Source organism: Mycetomoellerius zeteki, unplaced genomic scaffold, assembly GCF_001594055.1.
Source record: "Mycetomoellerius zeteki isolate Tzet28-1 unplaced genomic scaffold, Tzet1.0 scaffold151, whole genome shotgun sequence".
Classification (NCBI taxonomy): domain Eukaryota; kingdom Metazoa; phylum Arthropoda; class Insecta; order Hymenoptera; family Formicidae; genus Mycetomoellerius; species Mycetomoellerius zeteki.
In genome coordinates this window covers 740,141-765,820 of record NW_017256458.1, presented here as the reverse complement: position 1 = coordinate 765,820, position 25,680 = coordinate 740,141, and the positions used below count along the sequence as shown (strand labels likewise).

Genomic DNA, 25,680 nt, shown 5'->3' with positions numbered 1-25,680 from the left:
GGCAATGTGAGGGGTAGCGGCAGGAGGGTAGCAGAGAGGCGGCCGCGTACCTACACGAGCCGCACCACCACGCCTCGGTTATGCCGTATAGAACACAATTAAGTAAATGAGCACGGGTTGCGCCCGCTATAGATACCCTCTATTATGTGTATTGATCTCTAGCGCGGACTCCAGTTACACGTAATACGTGTTTTGTCGTTTGTGCGTTCGTACGTGGCGGCCGAACGTATGCATGCGAGCGCGTGCAAGTGCACGGAATAGATATGGCGACTAGGGGGAGAGTTGAAGAGAGGGTACAGAAACGGTGAGAGAGAAATAGGGAGAGCAAGAGAGACGACGAAAATATGAAAGATAGAGGGAGAGGGGGAGAGAGAGAGAGAGAAATAGGAACAGGTGCCTGGATGCAAAAGCTGTGTCCCGATGATATTCCTGAGTCGAAGCCTCGTTAATGAAAAATCTACGAAGTAAGACGAGTCTGACGAGACGCGAAACCAAGGAGTTTCTCTCCTATCGGTTTAACAATTGTTATCATTTAGCAAGAAAAAGCCGGACGAAAGAACCGATGCGAATTTTTTAAAGCGCGTCCTAAATTGATGATTCGATGGGAATTGAGCATCATAAGGCAATGCGGACATCTAGAGTTCGTATTACTTTATAATGCAAATATTGAATGAAGAGTGAATCGATTATATTCGAAAAATATTTGTGTGCATGTGTCTGTGAAAAGGAGATATTTTCAAAGATCAATATTTCTACAAAGTTGTAGGAAAGTGGAAAAATAGATGTTTTAATTGAAACATGTGGGTCCTAGTGATCCTGGGAATAATTTAAAAAATAGTATTTTTAAAAAAAATTTTGAACCTACACACATATTTTTATCTCTAACAAGATTTAAAACAAATTTGACCAATAATTTTTTATTTCTATTTTTCATACTGTCTTATATCATAGGTTAAAAATATATAATTAAATTTGAAATATTCTTAAAGAAAATAAAATTATAATAATAAAACTTTTTTTAGTAGATCTCAAGGACCTATATGTTCCTTTAGCATTATAAAAAAAATGTGTTTCTGTTACACGGATTTAATGAGTAAAGAAGCACCAAATATGATCAAGGCTGAATCTAACGCCTAAAAATATTTCTATGTAAATTTTAAATACATCTTTCAAACTGCGCAGTGACTATTGTTGAACTTAAAATACAATTACACAAACTGAAGTTGAAATAGTAATATCACAAATTAAATTGATTGTAATTGATTTAATAATGATGCTAGTAAACGCTAAAACGCTGCAAAGAATATATTTTACTTGGCTTTACAAATAACTGAACTTTTTTTTAATAATTTCTACAATATGATTGCTGATATTTTATACCGATATATTATATATTTAATGAAAGATAGAATCTAACTCTCGAAGAAAATAAAGTTATGAAGTTCTTTAAATCGTTATATCTCTCACAGTTACGAGCAACATTCATCCAAGCTAATTGGCTAATTAGAGACATTCTTTCCTGTAATAGTACAGTATGATTTTTATGCATCACGTATCATTTTGAACGTGTATATGCGATACAAACGGAGTTTCCTTTATCGTCTTTCAGGCTATAGCGATACTCCTTGTCATTCGATGCTCTTGAGAAGGCGTCCCTCTTGCGTGCGTTAACCCCTAGATCGACTGACGCAAGTGCATCTGAAAACGTACACGCACCTCTTACGAGCACATTGGACAAACACGACTCATTGTATAAAAATTTGAAGAGAAATCACTAAAAAAAGAGGAAGAAATATAGGTGTGTTCCACGATCTGCTACAATTAAAAACTCTCGCACTTTTTTTCCCGGCCTGAACTCAGCGAATTCCTAGAATTCACCGTGAATCGGCAGCAGTTTCGCGCTATACGTTTCCCGGTTTTAACAACGGGGTATTATTTCCCGCGCCGTGCGCGTTGCAATCTTCGCTCCAAGTTCTTCATGATATTTAATCAGGCGGACGGCGCAGCGCGCGATCTCTGCCTTCTGCCGCTCCCTTTCTCTGTCTCCACTCTTGTTTCCTTTTCTTCCCTTTTTTTTTCTTCCCTTTTCGAGGGAAGAGCTTCTTCCTGAGCGGTCGCTCCGCAAAAATTTTCCCCCGAGCGCGAATAATAAATTCCGTTTTACGAGGCGCTCTTAATTCAAGTGGAAATCGTTGTAGTTACGTGTTATCGCTGTCTTTGTCCTCCTCCTCCTCCTCCTCCTCTCCTCCTCTTCCATCACGTCCTCCCGCGACCGCGACTCATTCTCTCGTTCTTTCTTCAACTATAGCAAGTAGGTTGCTACGACTTATGTGTATTTACTGCGGCCCGCCAGCAGGAAACGGAAAGATAGTTATCTGATGGCGAGAGAGACGGGGAGAGATAGAGAGAAAGAAAGAATGAGAGGGAGGAAAGGCGGACGAGGAGTGGAGAGAGAATGCGTAGAGAGGTGGCCAGGTAGACGCCATAGTTATTTATTTTCCCGCGGCTGATTATAATATTACGCAAGCCGGCGGTTCGCGTAATGCGGATGCAAATGCGACAGAGAGTTATACCGAGTAGACTCGGCGAAATCTTCGGCCCGGAGCCGTATTTTATTCATACGCCCCGCGAGCGCGCGCGCGCACCTGCGAGCGCGAAACGCAGATAGTTTTCTGTCCGCGTTTATGGATATTCGTATATACGCACATGCGTGTGCGTATATACCGCCGTGTATTATTGAGTGCATGTAGCGTGTCACCATAAAAGAAAAAAAAACGTCGTAACATGTCCAGCGTACTTGTGAATTTTGATTTTCTTTTTTTGTAAAAGATACAACAAATAATAACACTAAACGTCTTTATGACGAGTGTAGATTTGGGTGAGGAAGCTATTATTAAAATGTCGCTACATTTAAAGAGATACAACAGAGATTGACTACGACAGTGATTTTGTCAAAATTGTATGAGAGAATGGTATGTATCTTACTGTGTGTACACCCTAATTTATGTTGTCTCACTCTGTATCTTAATTTAGATTATAAAGTGAGACGATGTAAATTAGAGAGATAGTTATATATATATATATACCTTTCTTAGATCTTAAATATATCTATATAATATAGTCAGGATTGGGAACTTTATTTTATAAAAGTTTTAGGTAACTATTGCAGTTTTTTCTCTCAAAAAGTAATTAATTATCGTTACAAGTTACCAATTTTGAAAAATAATACATTATCTATAATTATAATTATAGATATTATCAAATTATAGATAAAAAATTTGTAAAAATTAGTAAGCAACTATTAACCTTCGGTGGTCACACATCCTAAAAATTTCAAAATGGTTACACGGGGTCCAACAGATCCTACAAAATAAAATCCTTGCTATATCAAAAGTTGAAGTAGCAAGTTAAAAAAATTTCAGGACATTGTTTAAACATCCAAAATTGTGATCCCATTATTGAACTTGCTAATTTTTTAATTTAAAGTACTTAACAAATTTCATAAATGGAAAAAACAGTTCAAAAAATGACTGTTTGTACTTAAAAATTTATAACTTTGAATTTTCAATATTTTTTCATGATATTTTAGGTGTAGGCTCTACAGAAGGTGCACTTATAGCAAAAAAATAATTTGTTTGTGTTCATTCCAAAAAAGGTATTTATTTAGAAGATTGAAGTAGGTGATTTTAGAGAAAAAAGAAATACACAATTATTGCAAAAAAAATTAATTTATTATTAAATTAATATTATATTATATTATATTATATTATATTATATTATATTGTATTATTATATTATAATATTATATTATATATATTATTATATTATAATGTATATATTATATATATTATAATATATATTATATTATATTATATCATATTATATTAATTATACGCCATCTGAATGTATAAAAATATACGTACTCGAATCACTTGCTCCCCCTGTGTGCCGCGAGTATACTGACGCTTTTTGAGTAACGGCTCTGGCTGGATTTCATAGGTAGTACCTTAAACTACCGACATATGTCACGACATATACAATTTTTATCGAATACTTAGAAATATTTTAACCTGAAACTACCCTAGGGTCCATTGGACCCCTAGTGAGCACCGAAGGTTAATGCTTCTTTCTTGTCTAATTGTTGCTTTTATGCATTGTATATATCTGCAGAGATATTGAATGTAATACCTAATATATCTTTTTATTAATTCGTATTGTAAATAATTTCCGTATTACAAATTTTGTATTATATTGGTCGTGGAGAATTGCGTTTTAATGCGACCTGGGCACGCCAAGTTTTTTCTTTCAAGTATAATCCAGTTGATTACTTTAGTCACTTAGTCCGTCTTATGTATCCTAGAGTTAATAGGTTTTTTACAATAAGCTTTTTTGAAGTTTTTTTTTAGTAATGACTTGGTTAATAATTGTATATATATGTTCTTTTAACTCCTACATGTAGCATAAAGCCTCTAGTGAGGTTTCAGTAACAATGGATTTTTTTCCGGAGATTTAGATTGTTAGCCTAATGTTGAACTCTCAGCCTGTAGGGGATCCATATCTACATCCACTGATATATAAGACCAAGAGTTTAACGCCGGATCCGAAAGATGCTGGTGATCAAAGGTCTCTTAATCACCAGGTGGAACCATTTTTGGCTTTTTAAATGCGAAAAATCGCGTACGTGAGTGCAGATGAGATTCACAGATCTCTCTCGCAAGTCAATCGCACCGAGCGACAAGCCACAACGCCTCCGATTAACAATTGGATTGATTTTATATCTATTTTTGATCAGTTAAATAATTTTTGAATAATATATTAATCATTTAAGAAAATTAACATTTTTTTATTTTAGGATATAATATTCCTTTTTATTTGGCATATATTTTTTTTAAAGTTTTTTTAAGGGATGACACCCACACACACATATTTATACAGGCGATAGTATCTATACTATCTTTTTCTCTCATAGGATTTTAACAAAATCGCTCGGTGGCCAGAATTTGTTATAGTATTTCTAGCCGCATTGATAGAAAAGCGACACAAATAAAAAATTGGACTCGTAGTGTTCGAATTTTGAGAATTCATACAACGCAGTTTTAAAGAATATATATAACTGAAAGAAAAATAAAATTACACATACTATCCTAATTAAAACGTTGTTCTAAATCAAAATTAAAATACTCGACTAAAAGTTGCTAATTTTGAGATGTGTCACATTTTCATCAATGCAACATGTTCCAGCGAGACGCTTGTACGAAACGATCTTTAATCTGATGAATAAACACATTATTCTTACTTGCATTACTTACGATCGACGCGACAGTGCAATCGTCGCGCACTGCTTATTCCTGGCGCGTATAAGTCGAGCATGGATGCGGACATACACATACACGTGCATATCAATGCACGCACACGACCGTGTGCAAGATGCCTTTATATAACGTGTGCGGCAAAGACACACGAACACGAGAGAGCCCCTCTGCTCGCGCTGTGTTTCGCGCATAACGACATATTATTTATATAAGCGACGTTGTCTCGACAAATCGTTCTACTCTCGCAAATTACCCAGTATATAGACGAGCGCAAGTAATAGCTATCCAGCGCAGGAATGGGACTCGCGGCAAAATTTCGCGTGGTATTTTCAGTAAATTCATGTGGGTTTCGACACAACTTAGTATCCGCTGAATTGTAGAGACTCGGGAAACAGCAGAAATATTCTCATGCGAGAGGAATAAATGTCAAGAATTACAAGACATTACAAATTTTTCGTACTTGGGAAATCGTGGAAAATAAAATCGGTGTCATCGATTTAAAATTCTCACGACAGACCTTAAAATACATGTACATTATTACTTATGTTCGGACACTCGCATAGATTTCATCGAATGGATAAGTAAAAAATTAGAACATTATAAAACAGCAATTGTTCAAATTATTCTTTTAAGAATTCTCACCATTTTCTGGTATTCGATCCGCCTAATCGTTCGCAGATCGCTGGATTTGCCGTTTCAGAAAAATGTCTTGCTGACCGAAAATAAAATATTTGAAATTTGTTTGCGGCTCACGTGTAATAGGTGACTATAAAGGGAGGGCGTAAAATATTCCGATTACATTGCTAAACTCTTTAAGCCAAATAAAAAAAATAAATAAATAAAAAACTCGGCGTAACACGGTGCGAAAGAGAGACGTATAGATAGGTAGATAGGTAGATAGGGCGGATGGCGGTTTATTATGTTCCGGATGGGAACCCACGAGAACAATATACTCGCAATATACACGTAAGTGGTATAAAATGACGGGCCGGAAAATTCGAAAACAACAGGAATGCAAATATAGAAAGACACCGAATCCAATTTGGCAACGATGCAATTAAGATGCGGAAAACAAATGAACGCAAGTAACGGTCGTGCATAAAAAAGGAAGGGAGGAGGTAAATTTTATTACAGATGCAGAGAGGGGAAGGAAATGCAGCAGAGAGAAAGAGAGAGAGAGATTTAACAGAAGAGAAAGAGAGAGGTGGGGGAAGAAAAAATGGGAAACGGAAGGATGGAAAGCAGCGCGAAACGCACGAACGGAGACGACGACCGAGCGCATTTTTAAGCGTCGTCGATCAATTAAATCCTTAATAAAAGGACTTCGTAATCAGATTTCGCTTACGAGATAATAATGTGCATTACGGCAGCTCCGATGCGTGAGACGACTCGCACGCACGTGTGTGTACGTGCACAGGGTGTCCCGGCCGGAAGCGCGCGCGACCTCGCGCCAGCGTAACGTTATTTTCTAATTTCCCATTCATGGGCTACCGTTTAGTTTCGATTTGCCGCTTCGTTACGACGCTCGGAGATTTACACGGTCAGATAGGATTGTTGCATGCCACCTACCCCGCACCTCTCTTCTACCTTCTTCTTCGCCTCCTAACCGCGTTTTATATAACCATCTTTCGTCACCACGCGCGCGATTCCCCTCCCCCGGATATCTCGCTCCACGATAATCTTTTTTTCTGCCTTTTTCCTCTGTGTTTCTTTACTTTTTCTTTCTCTCTCTCTCTCTCTCTCTTTCCTTCTTTCTATTCGTCCGCCGGTCTTTCCTGGAAGATAATGCTCGGCCGCGCACTTTGCATTTCAAATGCGAGAGAGCCGGACGAACTCGGGGGATCGATCGCGAATCGCGAGCGTACCGAGCTAACAACGCTAAAAGGGAATAATTTCGACGACGATACCGGGCGATTAGGCTAGCGACGGCGGTAGGCGCGACGCGCGTTACTGCGCGGAACGCGGCAGATTGCACTTTGTGCTGCAACGCACGCCGCGAAATCCGAAGACGAGGAGAGGTCGTGGTCTTACGATTAATTAATTTCCGCGAAGAGAGCGAGAACGCGTACGCGATTACCTTCCCCCCCCCCCTTCTGAAAATGGAAAGTATCCTCTCTTTATCTCATGAATATAAATGATTATTACAACAAAATTATTATAACGAAAACTCGCTTTCCTTAGATACTTAATTTTTAACGTCGGCGGCCGACCTCTCGAGAATCTTCTGGGATCCAGCCCTGATATAATTTAAAGTACGGAGCGGCGCTCTCGCGTTAATTTAAAATAACGAGCCGTAGAAATCTGCGCTGTGTCGTCTGCGACTCGGTGACGCGGTGCTCGCGTTTTTTTCGCGATCCTCCGACCGACGACGACCGGCGCTCTTCTGCCACGGGTAACCGATTTTTATTGGGACTCGATAAGGGAGAAAAATTTTATCGCGTCTCCGGCGACCACGAAACGGACGGAGAGAAGGAAGAAAGATGGAGCGGGTTATATATATGGAAGGGGTTATACAGGGTGCTTAAAAGGAGTAGAAATTTTTCGACTAAATGAATCGATCATAAAATTGATTATCGATGGAAAGCCAGTTTTGAAACAAAACATAAGATACTATCGAGAAATGTTTATTATAATACTTTCATGATAGTTTTGCTATGAACATATATATATATATATGTATATATAGTTGTCTTTGTACAAAACTATCGTACAACTTTTTCTATTATTAAAATGTATTTCCTTTTTCATCTTTCAGATAAATTTTCGAATTTATATATTATCTACTTTATCTAATATTTAAATGTATAACTGTTAATACGCGTTACGCAATTTGCACAATAAATCATTTAACGTTGGAACTTATAACTTTTTATCGAATTACGTCTATATGTGCGAGAGAATTTAAATACAAGGGACACTGTATTTTACAGTTAATCTCTACGAAACTTTCATTCGAAAGAAGAATTCAGTGTCTCATCAATTTTCGGGATGCTTAACGTTAGAAATCGAAAAAAAAGCCATTGGAATCTTTGCCAAGTAAAAATCTCTCGCAAACGGTACTATCGAGCTCCACCTTTTCAGGCGCACCCTGTATATATTTGTCGAGAGCAGGAGGAAACGGGGGGAACGAAGACTGGCTGATAGAGGGAGGAGGGAGGGAGAGCAAGAGAGAGGCAGGGAAAAATGGAGAAAAAGGTCGAGAGCGTGGTACGCCGTGCCCAACGAGTAATAAGTTAGTAATAATATTTTCACAATATCTCTCCTGGATTGGATGTTATTTCATTATATTTTATTGCCTCTTACTATTACTCTTGCCAGTGCGGAAACCTCCCTCGATCCCCGCTCGTCCCCGTACCCTCCGCCACCCACTCGCCACCCTTCCTAGCCCCCTTTCGTCTCCCTTCGACCGCCGCCAACGTCCCGTTCTGTTTTATTATCTCGAGCCTCTCTCCGCACCGAGGGAATTCACTCGCGGAACTCATTATTGAGGGGTTTATTCTGCTGTAACCGTTGCTCTCGCCACTCGCCTGTCCCCTCTTCTTCCTTCTTCTCCGTTTATCTCTTCCTTCGTTTTTGGCCGTGTATGTCAAACGCAAAACGCAAAGTTCGCCGGTCTGCCAACGAGGCGTTTGCATTCTTCAAATTTTTACTATTCTCCTATTCTCACGTAAATTATTAATGAATATATAATTAAAAGTTTTTGTAAATGAATAATTTCATTGTATGGCTCGGATAAAGAATCTTTATACAAATAAAAATCTAGTATTTATTTTATATTAGGTTGGAACAAAAGTTCATAGTGCTACTTTACTTACATCTTATCTATACGTTTTTAAAAAATTTGGCAAATATATCATCTACTGTTTAATAGAAAAAAGTTTCAACTTTAAGAATCTGTTTTTTTAATTGTGATTTGGAGTTATATACAATCAAAGTCAAAATGCTCTTTTTATTTAATCCACGATAACTTAATAATAAAAAATCTTAGGCATTTTGCTAGAAGACGATTTTTTAGGGAAAACTTTAAGCTTTCATGTTAGAAAGTTTTCGCATTTTTTTTGGACACGTGACAGAGTCATAAAATGAGAACAAAATTTTCTATTTTGTCCAGCTTGTAGTTTTCTGTATGTAAAAATTACCAGACTCACAGAAACTCAAAAGATGTAATGATCTTTCAAAAGTAGAGATTCTAAAGCTTTATTTTTTTTTAATTTAAATTTCGTTTAGTTTTGATGAAATTATATTCTGAAGTTAGTATAGTACTACGAACTTTTGTTCTGATCCTTAATGTATTCTGATATTTAATTTAATAAATATCTTGCTCGACTCCCAAGCCTTTTATTTTATATATTTTATATTTGAATTGTATTCTTTGGAACCTTTGTTACTTTTATACATAAAATTGTTATCAAATTTTAAAATTATATATTAGTAGAAAAGTTTTGGCAGCCTGTATATAAAAAAAAAGAGAAAAGAGAGATATGTTATAATGTAAAAGATATTTAAAAAAATGAATCGCGTGGTAACACCATCGCTGGTATTGTTTCTCACGTGAGAGCAGAAGACACTAGCTGAGTAAGATCAGCCGGCCCTCCGCATGAGGGAAAAGTCGGGTGGGAAAAGTCAGCCGACCGATAAATCATTCTTTTACTTTGCCGCCCGTACAATCTTCGCCACCACAGCCGCGTATTTCTGCGGATTAACGTGTCTCGGAGGGAACGCGAAGGGTGGCTTGTATACATAGATAGAAGCCACTTTCGATCTTTAACCTTTTTAGCTATAAATGCCACATACTTATACATGTCCATCCAGTTGAGAAGTTTATAAAAGAGCATGTGTAGAAGTTGAAATAGAGATATTGGGTATTATAATATAATATATATAGAACAGAATTACGTATATAACAGTTATGCAATCTCTTTAGATAATTATTGATTTATGTACTTTGTAAAACTTTTAGAGTGAATCTCACTCTGAAGAGTGAAATATCACTTTCAAAGATTGAAATATCATTCTTAAAGATTGAAAATTGAGCCGCTCCTTTTTAAAGATTGGTTCAATTTTATCTCTTTAAAATGAGATTCCACTTCAAAGAATTTAGAGAGTAGTTTTTCGAAATCGTCTTATTCGGTCTTATTAATCTTTACAGGACGGGAAAGTCACTTATACACACAGTGGTGCTGAAACAGTGTCGTGTTTTGAAGCAAGGAATACGATGAAATAATAAATTATAACAAATCTTACTCAAGAAAAAGCTGTAAGATTAAGAAAAAATAGACACTCTCCTTTTAAAAAGTTAACATTTTCGAGATTATTCATCGATTCATCTTGCCTCGGGCTTAATTTATTCCGCGGAACCGACTCTCGTCGCTACTCACTTTTCTCAATCACGCCCCCTTTTTTCCTCTGTTTCGTGACAGGCTGGTGGACCACAGGGAAACGTCGACGCGGATGGACTTCGACGAGAGCAATGCACCCCGCATGGAAAAAGCGCAGCCTCTACTGCGAGCGGTATCGACAGCGTACGAAGACATGTAACGTACAGGTGAGTTGTACCACTCGGGCATTACACGGCCGGGCGCACGTTGCAATTTCATGCGGAAAGTTTCGCCTTGATTCCACCTACGTAACGAGCGGCCGCGGCGTACCCCCTCATCGCCGGCTTCGATTTTCTCCTCCGCTTAAGGAAGCTCCGTTTTGAAAGCGAGAAACGACTCGCGTTACATGGACGAACAATGCCGACGGAGGGAGCAGAAAAAAAGGAGCACGCTCGATATATTGTACAGGGTGTCCCGGATATGTACTCTTTCCTGTCTAAGCGATTCCGAACTTAGAGTCCATTTAACTTTTCAATGTTAACGAAAAATATTCTATTTGTCCATTTTTTTATAAATTTTAATTATTAAATTAAATACTTGCACTGTTATATTTCTATCCAAATAAAATTAGCTTAAAATCAATAGAGAAATAAAATGAGGGAAAGATATCAATTTTTGCGTAATATTCTATGAATATTAAAAAATTAATTTCATTAAATATTTGTATTATCAGGCAACAGTGTTTCTGGGTAATTTGCTTTATATGTTTCAAGATAAATATAATTTACGAATAGTATTATTTTTATGCACGACATATCAAACGAGTCATCATTTGATATTTATAACCGTTACCGTTTCTTTTCTTATCTCGGAGATAAAATTTTCATTATATATTTATACCCGTGAGGACACATGAGGCTCGAGAGAGAGCTACCAAAGATCCAACGTCATCGTAGCTTTATCCGCGGTTCGGAAGAAACGGCGAACACCCTGTATAAATACCGGCGTGAGCGTCGGGCGTATTTGCGCGATATATTGCTCGTCGCGGCAGTCATGTGCACAAACTCGGCGACAGAAATAGCGAGTGTTGTCACCGAGAAATTGCGGCGGCCGATCATAAAAGTATTACATCAGCGGTCTGTAATGCTGCGCTCGCGCTCGCTCGCGCGCGTATATTATATGCGTTATTGCTGCAACGAGGCGCAGTGACACAATGTCGATTTGTCGCGACGACGATGCGATCAAACGTGTATGGTGCACACATCGTCCGCGAAGCGAAGCGTAATCACCTAAATAACCACCGGTGACTACTTTTCCCTCTCTTTCGCCTTCTCTTTTCCCACCTCCTGCGGAAGAAGCACCAAGTCGGTTCGAGAAAATGCGTTGCATTTCGATCGGCGTGATTGCCTCGCTGTATCTAGGGAGAGCGAATTTCCCAGGTCGGTCTATTGTCTGTTGCAATCTATGTCAGGAGTAACAAGCGCCGCAAGAGAATTTGAAGATTCTCTGGAGATACGATTTACTTAAATTCGTTGACTGAGTCGGAGCTTAATAGAAGATTTGCTCGTGCAAAAGGCGCGATCTTTGGCTTTTTCTTAAATGGAGCATTTACATGAATCAATAGAATTAAGTCACGTCAGTATGTCACGGCTAATTGGCGGTATTTACTGATTATACATATCTCGACCCTGTTATTTCTCAAACTTTATTCTTTAACTCTAAATATATTTGTAACTGAAATATATTGCTTCCTTACTTTAAGAGTAACAACACAAAAAATTAAGTTTCTCAAAAAAGGAGGAAGTCTATTTTTTAACTTGACAGAAAATTATTAAATGATATCTAATATCGACAAAAAGAATATATTTTTAATATAATCAAATATCATTTTGATTATATTAAATTTAATTTTGTTTTACAACTCATAAAAACTACTTTTTTTAAGTTGTGATGATTTTGTCGATTTTTTTGAACCATCTCTCTTTTTCGTTTGACAATTTTTTAAGTTAATTCTAAATGGTATTCACTCGAATATTTTTTTTCAATTATATGTTGTAAAAAATTACTTATATCAAATGTTTTGTTCATAATCTTATATCATTTTAACTCTTAATATACACAATTGAATATTCGTGTATTACACATTTTTTTCCTTTGAAATAATAGATGCACCAAATAATTAATTATAATATTTATATCCTACTATTTTTTAAATACACGACCTTACAAATACTTTCTAAAGATATTAAAGTATATGTAAGAATCATTTGACGCGATTTTTTGTAGTAATGAAAATTAACCCGCAACATGAATGATCTATCATGTGTAGTAAAGGATCACAAAATCATCGTATGTACTAAAAACTAAATTACATAATTTTATTCCTCGGATTTTGGCCTTCAGAATGAAAAAAATCGTTCAATTACGTTAACTTTGAACAAAGATACATTAATTTAAAGTACAGTGGATCCGCGAATATTCCAGTTAGAGTTAAGTTTCACTTTTGATGATTGATAAAGAAATATTTTTTGCCTAACTCATTCTTTTCTCGAAAATTGCATTTTTTGAGTTACGTTATTTTTGTAGTAAGGGAACGATATGAGGAGCTCTGAATAGCCTTAGGTTGTATCGCTGCTTGCAATTCATAAACTTTCGAGATATTCGAGATTAACGATGTGGAAACGAATAATCCACGCTTTGTCCTCCCGTTTTACGAAATCTAAGTAGGACTTTGACGGAAGGAGAAATAACGGGCTCACGAACGACGAACCCGGACGGGCCACGTATTAATATAAGCTTGGCGTGACTAATACAACAATTTATCCAGCCGCGGGCATTTAAATAGTTATGACCTAGGTCGTCGGCAACGAGGCGACGAGCGGCGATTTCGTCACGCGCTAACTCGCGCGAATTGAATTCGCCTCGGCGCTTTCGTGAATTAACTCCCTCGTGTCGCCCACGCGGTCCTCACCGATCACCGCTTGTCTCTGTTTCCTTTCCTTTTTCTCGGTTCAGTCAATCACTCATCAAACAATGGATACAGCTTTACGAGATACATCGACGGCTTTGCGGAGTCAGTCGACTACACTCTTAATCCAATAATTATGATAATGTGGCGGTAGACTGAACAAGATCGGAGTGCAGTAGAGTTAAAATTATTACAGACCGTTCGCATAACATCAATTGAATTTAACTAGAATTTAACTGATTATCCATAGACAAAATTAGAGAACGAGAGATAGAATTAGCTAAAACTCATTAACTAATTCAGTATTTATGGAAATTGCCTTATATAATATTTACACGGTTAACAAAAGATAAATCAAGAATACTATTTCTCGCGGGTTGGGCGATTCCTGTTTTTATGTATAACGTCGATGCGATAAAAAGCGGTGAAATTTTGTATATGATCGAAAATTTGATTCATTATTATTCCGTTATTTTTTGGCGTCCTACCGACAGAAAGAAGCCCGCAGCGGCAAACGGACTGCGCCCTTCTGTTTTGCGTTCTGTGTTGGGGTGCCCGCGGGTGTCCACCCTCGAAGCAGGACGTTTCGCACTCCATACACACACACACACACCCACACACACACAGCCCTCTTTTTAATTGTTATATTTATAAGGGGTTGTCTCGGCGCCGCACACATGGCGGTTCCTCAGCTTCGGGGCTCGAGAACTCGGTTGTTTTTGGACATAGGTATTGGACGGACGTGCCCTTCTTTTCACCCTTCTTCCCTTTCTCTCTTGTAAATCGATACTCGCTGCGAGGCGCGGACTATTCGCACAATTGGGTGACGAAGGGCAGAGATGAGCTTTATGTACCTATATATTTTATGTATATGTAAGCTGATGTGTTAAAAAGAACGGAAGCAGCTTCAAAAATATTTTCTATATATTTTCATATTATTTGTTATAAAAATATTTTCGATAAAGAAAATTTAAAGTCACAGGTCTTGATCGAAAAATTTCAGTTTACAATTAAAGATGTACGATAACAAAAATATAATTATGATAACACTAGCCAGGTAAATTTTCATTACTTTTTTAAGAAAGATAATGATATAACCTTTACTTTTGAACTTTTAGATTTGGTCAAGTGTCTAAAAATTATTAAGTAATTCTTACACGTACTTTAATGTCTTTAGAAAATTTTTGTAAGGTTTTGTAGTTTAAAAAATGTGAATGTTATAACTACTTGATACTTTTAGTGAAGTTTTAGAAATGCGCAGGACATAAATAATCAAATCTAACGATTGAAAATACTACAAGTTTTATTATCTGAATTTATTTATTCTTTTGTAAAAAAAAACTGCTAATATGAGAATTGGTATAGTTTTTACAAACGAAGCGCTAACGATGAAAGAAACCTGAAATATTTAATAGAGGTTTGGAACATATCGGCTTATCTATCATCTATTTTGACAAAGCTTTTATACAAAGCTTTTATACAAAGTTTCTTACATGATAACATGATAATCATGATGACGCCAGCCGTACTATCATTCGTACGTCTGTACTGTCCGGTCAACGCATCCGGTCAAGCGGTAGCAGGAGACCACGCGGCGAAGCTGGTGAACGCTGGGAAGATCGTGACGAAGCGAACGGAGGAGAGGGTGCGCGCGGCAAGGGGAGAGGAAGGAACGGTCGGATGGGGCGAATATTGGACAACTAATTACCTAATCACTCATTATCCACCGCGGACTCCGGGCGCCGGTAGTTCGGCGCGCCAGGTACGTAGATAGAGGTGGAACGGGCTTGCCCGGAGGGCCATTGTGATACACGAAGCAGAATCATGTACGATCGTATATTATCGATGAGAGGACCAGGGGGATGAGAGGATGGTGGAACGGCAGCGGCCATCCCTAAAATCCTCCCCCGCGCTGACCCTCGCTGTCTCCCCCGTTGCGCGAGAGTGTACCGGGGGCTCGCACGCGTTTAACGTTAGCACGGAATCGGAGCCAATGACGGGGCGGAATCGCGATGCGGAAACGACGCTTCCTTTCTCGCACCTCGCACGAGCCTGCCCCGACATTACTCGGAGCTCTCCCTCTTCGTCGCGCCCTCGACATCATTCCCAACTCGCCTTCCTCGTTCAGAGCTCTTCCCATCTCTCTCGCTCTTCCTCGCTCTTTCCCCGTCGCCTTCGATTATACCGCTATTTTCGACCATGGGTGACGTCCGGAATAGATAACGGTTATCACTAATGCATCAAGCCACTTCTAATGCGCTTCCGGGGTGATAATCCGCCACCCATCCGTGCTGCACTCTCAACAATGTTTCAGAAGTATCTTGAAGAAGGGCAGGCAAAGGATATTACAATTTCGTAGCTTTTTCAATTACGGGTAATTAGAGATTGATAGAGTAAATTAAGATTAAGAGAAATTGAATCTTGTTCTTTCACGACTGAACTTTTCCTCAACAAAATTTTAATTCGACGACCGCAAGGATTGTAAAGATGATTAATGCTGAAATTTAAAGAATGCTGACAGACACGACATCTAATCAAATTTTCTCCGAAGAAACTGTATGAGAAAATCGAAAAAACGTTCGAAAGGAAAGAGAGGAGAGCGCGAGACACATGTAGAAATATTAATTCTTATTCTTTCACGACTGCACTTTGACTCAACAAAATTTGAATTCAACGACGCGACGGATTGCAAAAATGATTAATGTTGAAATTTGAAAAGCTAAAAGACATGACATATCTAATCAAATTTTCTCTGAAGAAACTATACGAGAATTTCGAAAGAAGGTTGGAAAGGAAAGGGAGGAGAGCGCGACACATGTGCAGAAATTTATCAATATGATTTGTATTTCTGATGACGCGTTCCGTCTATTTCCATGGCTGTCATATTGGGAAAGTAATAGCATTCGTTAAAAATTAAACCTTCCCCTTTGTCCCGCCTTCTCTCTGATGTCCGTCTCGAAAATAACCGACTCGTTTTGAACTCGTATCTTTTTTCCACGTCGTTTTTAATTCGATATAAAGTAACGATTTGCCGATCTGTGATGATTGTCGCAGAGTCGCCTTAAAACGTTTATAACGACTCATTAAAATCAGCAGTTATCCCTGTCACGAGGGAGATATTAATCGCCCACCGAACACGTTTCGTGCAAATGTAACCGCGGAACCAAAATATAATATCCTACTTGCGGTATTTTACACCATTTTGAGCGTTAATAGGAAATAAAAATATTCCCTCTCGAATATCCCGGCTAAACTTGGACAACATAACTATGGTTTAATCAGAGTTTCATTGAAGAATGATTATTTTCAAGCGCGTTTTCGAATAATCGTTTCTCATTTCTTCCATAAATATTCTTTTTTGCTTATTCTGCAAAATTTTTATACTGCTCAATGCATTGCGAATTCATTTCAGCTACTTTTCTTAGAATCTTAATTTTCAACAATACAATTTTAAGGAAATTAAAACTGGAACATTGATCAACAAATGCTTTATCAAAAAAAAGAATACACTGTAAAAAAGTATATAAATTATATAAATAATATGTGTAATAATGACAATTTGTAATTGTGTAAAAATTACACAATTTATAGTTGAAATATATAAAATTGGGTGTCTGCAAAAATTAGTAATTTTACCTTTAAGTGTAAATATATCTGTATATTCGATGGAAAATTATACAATATCGTAAAAACGTGCGTAAAATTACATAAATAATATGTGTTTTATTTACGCGCATATATAAATGTTCAATTAATAATAATAAATCTCAAAATTATACATTATAATTATTATAATTTTACATAAAATTTTTTTTTACAATGTAGGATGTAAATTTATTAATGAGTTTAGTAAATAGAATTTAATATTTTATGTTTATTCTTCTTATTACTTTTTTTAACTTATCATTTAGCAGTTCTACATAATTCGAAATGCTCGAAAGACGCCGAACATACGTTATGGACGATAAAGTCTGGTTCGATGGCCTTCCGATATGAGCATTCTCGAGATTAGGATGCGGTAAGACAATCCACCGGATAATCATGGTCGAGGCTGGATGTCGCGCCCGGCGTGACGTGGTGTAGTGGTCGTCGTCGGGTTAGTCCCCGACGACCGCGCGATGCGCGTTATATGGAGGTTTAGGCCAGCGGACCGAGCTAACTGTAATCAGAGTTGCGGCGTTGTAGTAGCGCGTTTCAGTCGCGTCGAACAGGACGGGAGGAATCCTTGGCGCTGCTGGATCGACCTGGAACGTCTCCACCATCTACCTATCTACCAACCTATCCTATACGGTTTGGCCAACGTTCGGGAGATCGTTGCGTGTCCCCGGATACACGTGCTCGGGGTCACTGCTGTTCCCGGCCGATACTCGTCCTGGATGGTCCTTAATCCTCTTAAGTGCCGTGTGGCGCGACTAAATATCAATCACAGTTTATATCAACCCCTGGTCGACCGGTGCCCCGTTTCCCTCCGGAAACCCGGAGGGGCTTTCAACGTACTGCGGGAGCGTGAAGAGGAGAGGGAAATAACGTAGGCGATCGATCGCGCGAACAACTTGATCGGTAACTCTTCGGATCAACAATCACGTTGTAGCCACGATCATGTTCGTGTTTGCTTTAGCTGTCGAAATTTTATGTCTGGATTTTATTGTCTCGACACGGCCTACCATGAATATTGTAAAGTTAAAAAGACAGATGATACAGAGAAGTTGGTATCTGATATGTTAAGTTTTTTTTCGAGATTTAATTTTCTTGAACGGCAAAAATTAAGTGTGATATACATGATATGAAATATTATTCTTATATACCAAAATATCCTTTTAATCATATTTTTCTAAAAGTGAAAATAGTTTTACATTTTTATATATCATGACATTTTCTTGTTCCTATAAATTGGAGGATGGTATTGGACAGAAATATAAATTTTTTTTATATGTTCCACTATTAATCTGTGCACGGTTTTAACGCTATTTTCTGCCCAGTTTCAATAGCTTGTGATCTACCTCCTAATGTATTTTTTGAAATATAATATCGTTCACTCTTATATATTGTCATTTCCTTATTCCTTACTTTCTTAATAGCTAATATCATGCTCTCTTCTTTCTATTTGCCTCGTATCTTCTCCATATTTATCTTGAACGAAACACAATCAGAAACCAAGTCTCGTTGTTCTAAACTATCCTAACTATCTTCGGCGCCTTTCAGGCACAGTTTTAGTATTATATAGAACTGTTAAATGACAAGTTAAAAAAAAGTAATGAAATGTATAAACATAACATAAAATATTACATTTTATGTAGTCAACTCATCAATAAATTTATAGTCTACATTATAAAAAAATTTTATATAAAATTACAATAATTATATTGTGGATAAACCGCGACTACTTCCACTGATCATCTCATTGTTCGATATTACCCGAATAACACATAATGAGAAAACGATATATAAACGTGTAGCTTTAAAACAAAAAAAGATTTTAGATCCTAATAATTTAAGGAATAACGGATGCTGTTCTTATTGGTAAATTAAAAATGAAATTCGACTTACATTTAATGATGTGACTAGTTGGTGAAGTTAACTCCGTGTCGGCATAAACAATAGCTATACAATAAAATGCATAACTCACAAACAACATTGCCTATATTCTCAATATGAAGAAATAATCCTGACTCTCACCTGCAAATGAACTTAACAAATGCTGCTACGCGCGTCTAAAATTTTAAACAATCCTTGTCCGATATCATTCGATCTTTTCCTAACCATCTTAGTTTTAATGTAAACTGTCGTATTAAAAAATTCATTAAACTTTCATATAAAAAATAATATAAAATATATATAGTTCCTTTACTTTCAAAGTCACTCAAAAAATTAAGTTTTTCAAAAAAGAGGAAAAGTTATCTTTTAATTTAACAGAAGATTATTGACTAATTAAATAATATTGGCAAATAGATTATATTAACATGATCAAATGTTATATTTGTCATTTTCTATTCACTTTTTAAAAATTATTCTTTTTATGACAACTTTTTAAAACTATTTTTAAAGAGTTGTAACATTTTAAAATTTTTTAATGAAATTAAGTTAGTTAATTTTTTATGAAGTAATGTTTATTAAAACATGATAATAACGTCACGGTTTTTTTATTTATATTACTTTAAAAAAAGAAGAGTGAATTATTATTTACATAACTTTCTTTCTGCTTTGAATTTTAGTGTTAAAAAATTATATATTTAAAACTATATAAGTACACAAAAATTTATCATTAATTTTTTATGAAAAATATTATAACATATTGTTTACGTAACTTTGTTCCATTTCTAGCTTTGAACTTTAGTCTAAAAAGATTCCATTTTTTAAATTATGCTTCTGTTTTAACAAAATGTTAAAAGATGGCAAGTTTCAAGCTTTCAGGCCTGCTTTACTTAGAACGCTTCTATTATTTATGGACCTTTTGTTAAAGTAAACTCTGACATCTTTGATGGCCATATTCCGCGATAATATATTCCATTATGACGCTCATTCGTTAAGGATGATTCATGACTTGCACGCGCGATCGATCGTGTTGTTTGCTGAGAGAAAAAGGAGCACAGGTAACAGCCTGTATTTATAGGGCGATGCGATCAGTCGCGCTATCGCGTAGATCCATTTAAATACATTTAGGAGATTGCAAAAATGGACTATTGCAACGTCGATGAGTAGTAACTACTTATATTTATAGAGCCGTATCGTCGTCGCGTGGATACATTCGGGGTACATTTAGAAGATTGCAGAAATGAAGTTTCGCGCGAGTCGACCGACGTGTAATTACGCGTTCAATTACGCGCACTCGACGATAAATACGGCGCAACGCGCGGCTATACATAAAAGAGTTTGCGAACTTAAGCTCGATTAATCGAAGGGCTGCTTCGGGGCAATAACACGCTATGCCATGTTTCACCAATGGGCGGACCTCGCGGGTGAGAAAGATCGCGATAAGTCTTTTAATAATCGTGAAGTTAACGCTTGCCGTAACATTAATTTTAATTTTATCGAATATGACGCGTCGCGTTTATCTCCCTATCGATGTTTCGCGATGACATCTCGCTATTATACACTGAGAGCAATTTAAAAATGAACAAACCAGAAGATCGTAGTCAGAACTTTTATTATCTCAACTAGAATTATAATAGATTTAATCATACTTAAAAAAATATCGATGCAGATTTGACACCATGCGATGTCTATATAATTCATTTTAACCAATATGTTGTGGATTTGTAACTCCTAGTGTTTATATCAACGCTATCATGGTTAGATTAAGAACTCGACCTAGGAGTCGGTCGTATTTAAAATAATTTTATTTAAAATATGTGTTTTAAATAAAGAAATAAAAGAGTTATTTAATATTTTAAATAAACATTTGGAATCTATTTTATATTTTTTATTTTATATAAATTATCAATTATTTTATCGAACCTATTGAAGTTGTTATTGAAGTATTGAAGAGCTTTATCTGCATATATGTTAATATACAGTGCATAATACTGTAATAGTTATTTTATTTAGTACTATAATAGCTACAGCTATACATGAAAACTGAAATATATATTCAAATAAATAAAACCGTAAAAAACAATTTGTACTAGAATGTTTATTTAAAATACATATTTCTTATTTAATATTTTAAATAAGTTTCTGAAAAACCTATTTTATACTATTTATTTTAAGTCGTCTTAATTATTTTACCGAGCCCTGTTATTCCTGTTAAATACACATTGATGTTAATATTAACACCAACACAAGTGAGAATTATATAGATACTACATGTTAAATCCACATTGATATTTTTTACAGAAAATTCTGATTTGTCTATTTTCAACCAGATTTCCAATTAATGCAATTAGACCTTTTTTCCAGTGTATATCGATCTTTTCGAGGATTGATCGTGCAGAAAAGATTCCTTCGTCGCGACAGGTGCCTTTCCCGTGGGTGCTCTTGCTTTTCCCTAATGCCATTATAGAAGCTCGCGAAAATAGCGTCGCGGTGCGAATAGCGTACACTATTCGCGAATACTGGCCCGGAATAATTCCGGGGGTAGCGCGAGGACTCTTTCGTCGAGCGTGGAATATTTAATGGGTGATGACGAGCATCGTAAATAATTGATCACATTAAGATTGCATTGGATCTATAGTTGAGAGCCGCGGCACGTGACGCATCGTATTCGCGTGCATGTGTAGCGTGCAGCTATGTGTATATGCGTGAACGATTGCATGCACAGCATTTCGTACATGTGTCCGGTTATCAAAGAAAAAGAAGATAAGACGAATATCGAGGAATAAAGCGTTGCGGGTTACGATCGGGAATAAGCGCTCGCGATCGTAAGCTTTCGAGCTTTCTGGAGGCGGGCGGCGCGCATCGCCTCCCCTCGAGACGCGGGGATGACAGCCGTTGAATAATACAGCGGACTCGCGTCGAGGTTAGATATTCTTACGATCACCGCGAACCCTTCCCTTCCGCCGATACACGGCTAAATCGTCAATTATTCAGACCGCAGCTTGAGCATTTTCCCCGTTTCCGATCGCGCACAAGTATATGAAGACCGCCCCGGCCGGACATTGTTAACAGCATTCGTAACCGCTTTCGTTTCGCGTCCCTTACGAGCGAGCGCGGATTGTTCTCTTTACTCGAAGGGATTTTCAGCGATAACGCCGGGTCGCTTGAATCGAATTTTACAGCTGCGAGCAGCTGAATATCACGATGAATCCTTGATGAGATTTAACATCCTCTTCCGCAGCTCTCAAATCTACTTCTTCACTTATTATCTTATAAACTTTTTTTATTTTTAATGATCATAAATGTGTAAAGATATTATATCGATGCCACGGTCGAATCAGTGAATAAATAAAAGTTGAGGATCGATTGTACATTTTTCTTATAATTTATGAGATAGTCTTTGTGCTTTTTACAAATTAATCTCTACATATTCTTATGAATCTACACCCCTATAAATTATTCTTATAGATTTACTGTTGTCTCTTTCACAACTTATACAACTATACCCATTCTATACCACTCTTATCCTTTTTCAAACGCTAAAAATTGTGTTTAAAAGTTTCCCTCGCGGCGAAACAAATCGCTTCTACCACGATAAATCGAGGCGATATTCGGAGACAATTCGGACGATATTGTGCACAAGTACGTTAAATTCTACAGCAATTACGATATTTAGCTATTACACTGACAGTTGCATTGTTATGTGGCGAATGAAAAAAAGATTTCCAATTACACCAGACGTACGATTGGAAAAAAAATTTTTTGTACACTTTTGTACAGGTAATTATACAGCCATCAAATAAAAATATCTGCCCGAGATTCGTCAAACGTTTTGGAAAATTTTTTGTATTTCTGCATTACGGAATTTCTGTTTAGATACACTAATCTCAAGCAATAATCAATTTGGAGTTTCTCGTCTTGTTGTCGCTAGTTAGAACAATCGAATTGGTTCCAGTTGCTTTATCCTCGATCTTCGCTTCGCGACGCTGGTTGTCTACCATCTCGCTCGTTCTTCCCCACGCCTCTCCTTCGCCCTCTCGAGAGCGGGTTAACGAGATCGGAGAACATTTTAAAAGGACAGAGTACTGCTGCCGGAAGAGGTGCCCCCTTTAATTATTCAGGCGCAATTAACACGTCAATAGGTCCGCTGCACCTGGCTGCCGTCTTCCGCCAAATATGTACGTTCGTGAGACGACGCGGCCAAGTTTTCGCTCTCAAACATTTCTCTCTTTCTCCTCTCCTTCTCTCTGTATTCATTTATAAGCTGTTTTTTTTATCCCTCTTCAGCGTATCTTCTTTCCCTCTTCTTCTGTCTGCCTCTCCTCACTTTGCTTTACACACTTTGTGTCCATCTCATTTTTATTTTATCCTTTACTCTCTTACTGCGAGCGTCTGGTATGAAATCTTTAGTCGTGTTGCCTATGGATTATGTTATTTCGTGCTGGGTCAATGCTTTCTTTCAAACGGTACGTTTGTTCTTCGTAAGATGGTAAAAGATCTTAAGCAACCGTCTGCGAATAGTATATAAATGCATGCCTTTTGTTTCTCTTTTTCTTCCCCGTACTCTGATTTTCTTACATTTTATTAAAACTATAACAATTTGTAACTATGCATTTCCTTTATTAATTATTTTCTTTTTTCTTAATTTGTGCAGAAATACTTTTATATCATACAAACTTCCTCAGTAATTTATTTACCTTTATTTATATTTCCTCTATTTTTCTTTTTTCACTCTAAAAAATATAGATATGGATTCAGCATGGGCGTTAAATATAATTCTTACTGTATTGTGATTATAAACATTATAATATGAATTTAATACCATAAGTTTTATCATGATGTTAAATCCACGCCCGTGGTGTTTAATTCACACTATTTTGCATATACCAACATCAATGGTGATAATTATGTATCACATAGTAAATCCACACCCATATATTTTAGAGTGTTTCATTTATTATTCATTGTTCGTACTTGTATTCGTATTGTATATTTTTCACGTATTTTTAGTTCTAAAATACGAAGGTAATTCCTTTATAATATTACCATATCTTTCTTTTCTCCAAGAAAAGCAGGAAACCTATTCCTAATGATTTTCGTAACAATATCATTTTAACCTTAAGCTTCGAATATTGATGATTAATTATTTTCATGTAGTCATATCAGCGCGCTCCGCGACTCGTTTGGTGATTATACACTTCGAATTATCGCTGCCGAGTTAATTATAATCCGCGGATCCGCGCTCGCGCGGATTAAACGCATTTCGACGTGGCAAACATAGATCGCTTACATCATTAATGCTCCCGATGTCGTTACGCGATTCTACTTATAGAACTTTCGTGGAGCTTGCCGCGACGTTTTACACGCAATAGACACCTTCAATTATTAAGATATTCAAGTATTGATAACCGATTGTTTCCCCCGATTTCTCTAGTGTTTCCCTGCTTTTCGCCATAAATCCTTTTCCGTCTAACGTAAAGTTTTTCAACCAATGTGCCATAAAGAGCCTTCAAATGTATTGCAACAATTTTAGAAAAGATAAAAATAAACGAAAAAATTTAAAAATAAATAAAAAGGCAAAGTAAGAAGTATTTTGAAACTTACCTGAATTATATCGATTCCTTATTTCAAAAGTGACACTCGAAAAATTAAATTTTTCAGAAAGAAAAATTATTTTTTAACTTAACATTAAATTATTGATTAATCAAATAATATTGGTAAATAGAATATATTCTTAGACATATGATTAAATGTCATTTTTGTTTACTTTCGTTTTACAATCCTAAAACCTACATCTTTTATTGAGTGTGATAATTTTGATATCTTTATACAAAATTATAATAAATCCAGAATAATTCATCAAAAGTTACGCCGCGAATTGAAAAAGATTGAAAAAATACTAGCTTAATATATTACACAGGTCTACAAAAAAGGGGGTCTTGGATGTTGTCGGAAAGCTGTGGGCCATTTCCGAAGTAATTTTCTGCGTAGAATCCGAATCTGAAACCAGAATTGGCCCATCACGTCAGGATTTTGAGATATTAAGGGATATATACTCGAAAAATGCGTTTTTATGCTACTTTAGAGGTTATGTACAGGACGCAACCAATTTTTTGGGTCTTTTGTGCTATTTGCATCATTTAGTAATATTCTTACCCTTCAAAATGAGATATTGATCGACTACCTACGATTTTTTTTCGCCAAGTTACGGGCATTTTAACCCACTTGCGTAACCGTTTTTCCCGTCTTTTTCGTTCCTGTTCTTAACAAACGTGAAACGACCACAAATATAACAAAAACTGTTAGGATCATTTAAACACTTACGCGGGGCCATTGTTAAGACAGCAAACAGTCACAATTGTGACTGTTTATATATTAGGACCTTGAATAACGGACAGCGCGTCTTGTGCGCTGCGGCTCTGAGTGCAAGGCGTCTACCAACTTTAAACAAATCATTAGTTTTAAACTTATTAATGCAATGAAAATGAAACTTTCCAGAACATTTGTTCATATCCGAATGAACAACTTTCTCGCTGAAAGTTTTAGGATG

The 25,680-nt window shown here is 36.7% G+C and overlaps 1 protein-coding gene across 1 annotated transcript in view; it reads left to right on the top strand.

Annotated features, from left to right (window-relative positions):
- Positions 1-10,851, top strand: part of LOC108720477 (uncharacterized) — an 87,488-nt gene extending 76,637 nt beyond the window's left edge. Inside the window, exon 4 of the mRNA XM_018444517.1 lies at positions 10,733-10,851. Coding sequence (XP_018300019.1) covers positions 10,733-10,850 — 118 coding nt within the window. The 3' untranslated portion in view covers position 10,851. The remainder of the gene's footprint in view (positions 1-10,732) is intronic.
- The last annotated feature ends 14,829 nt before the right edge of the window (positions 10,852-25,680 follow it).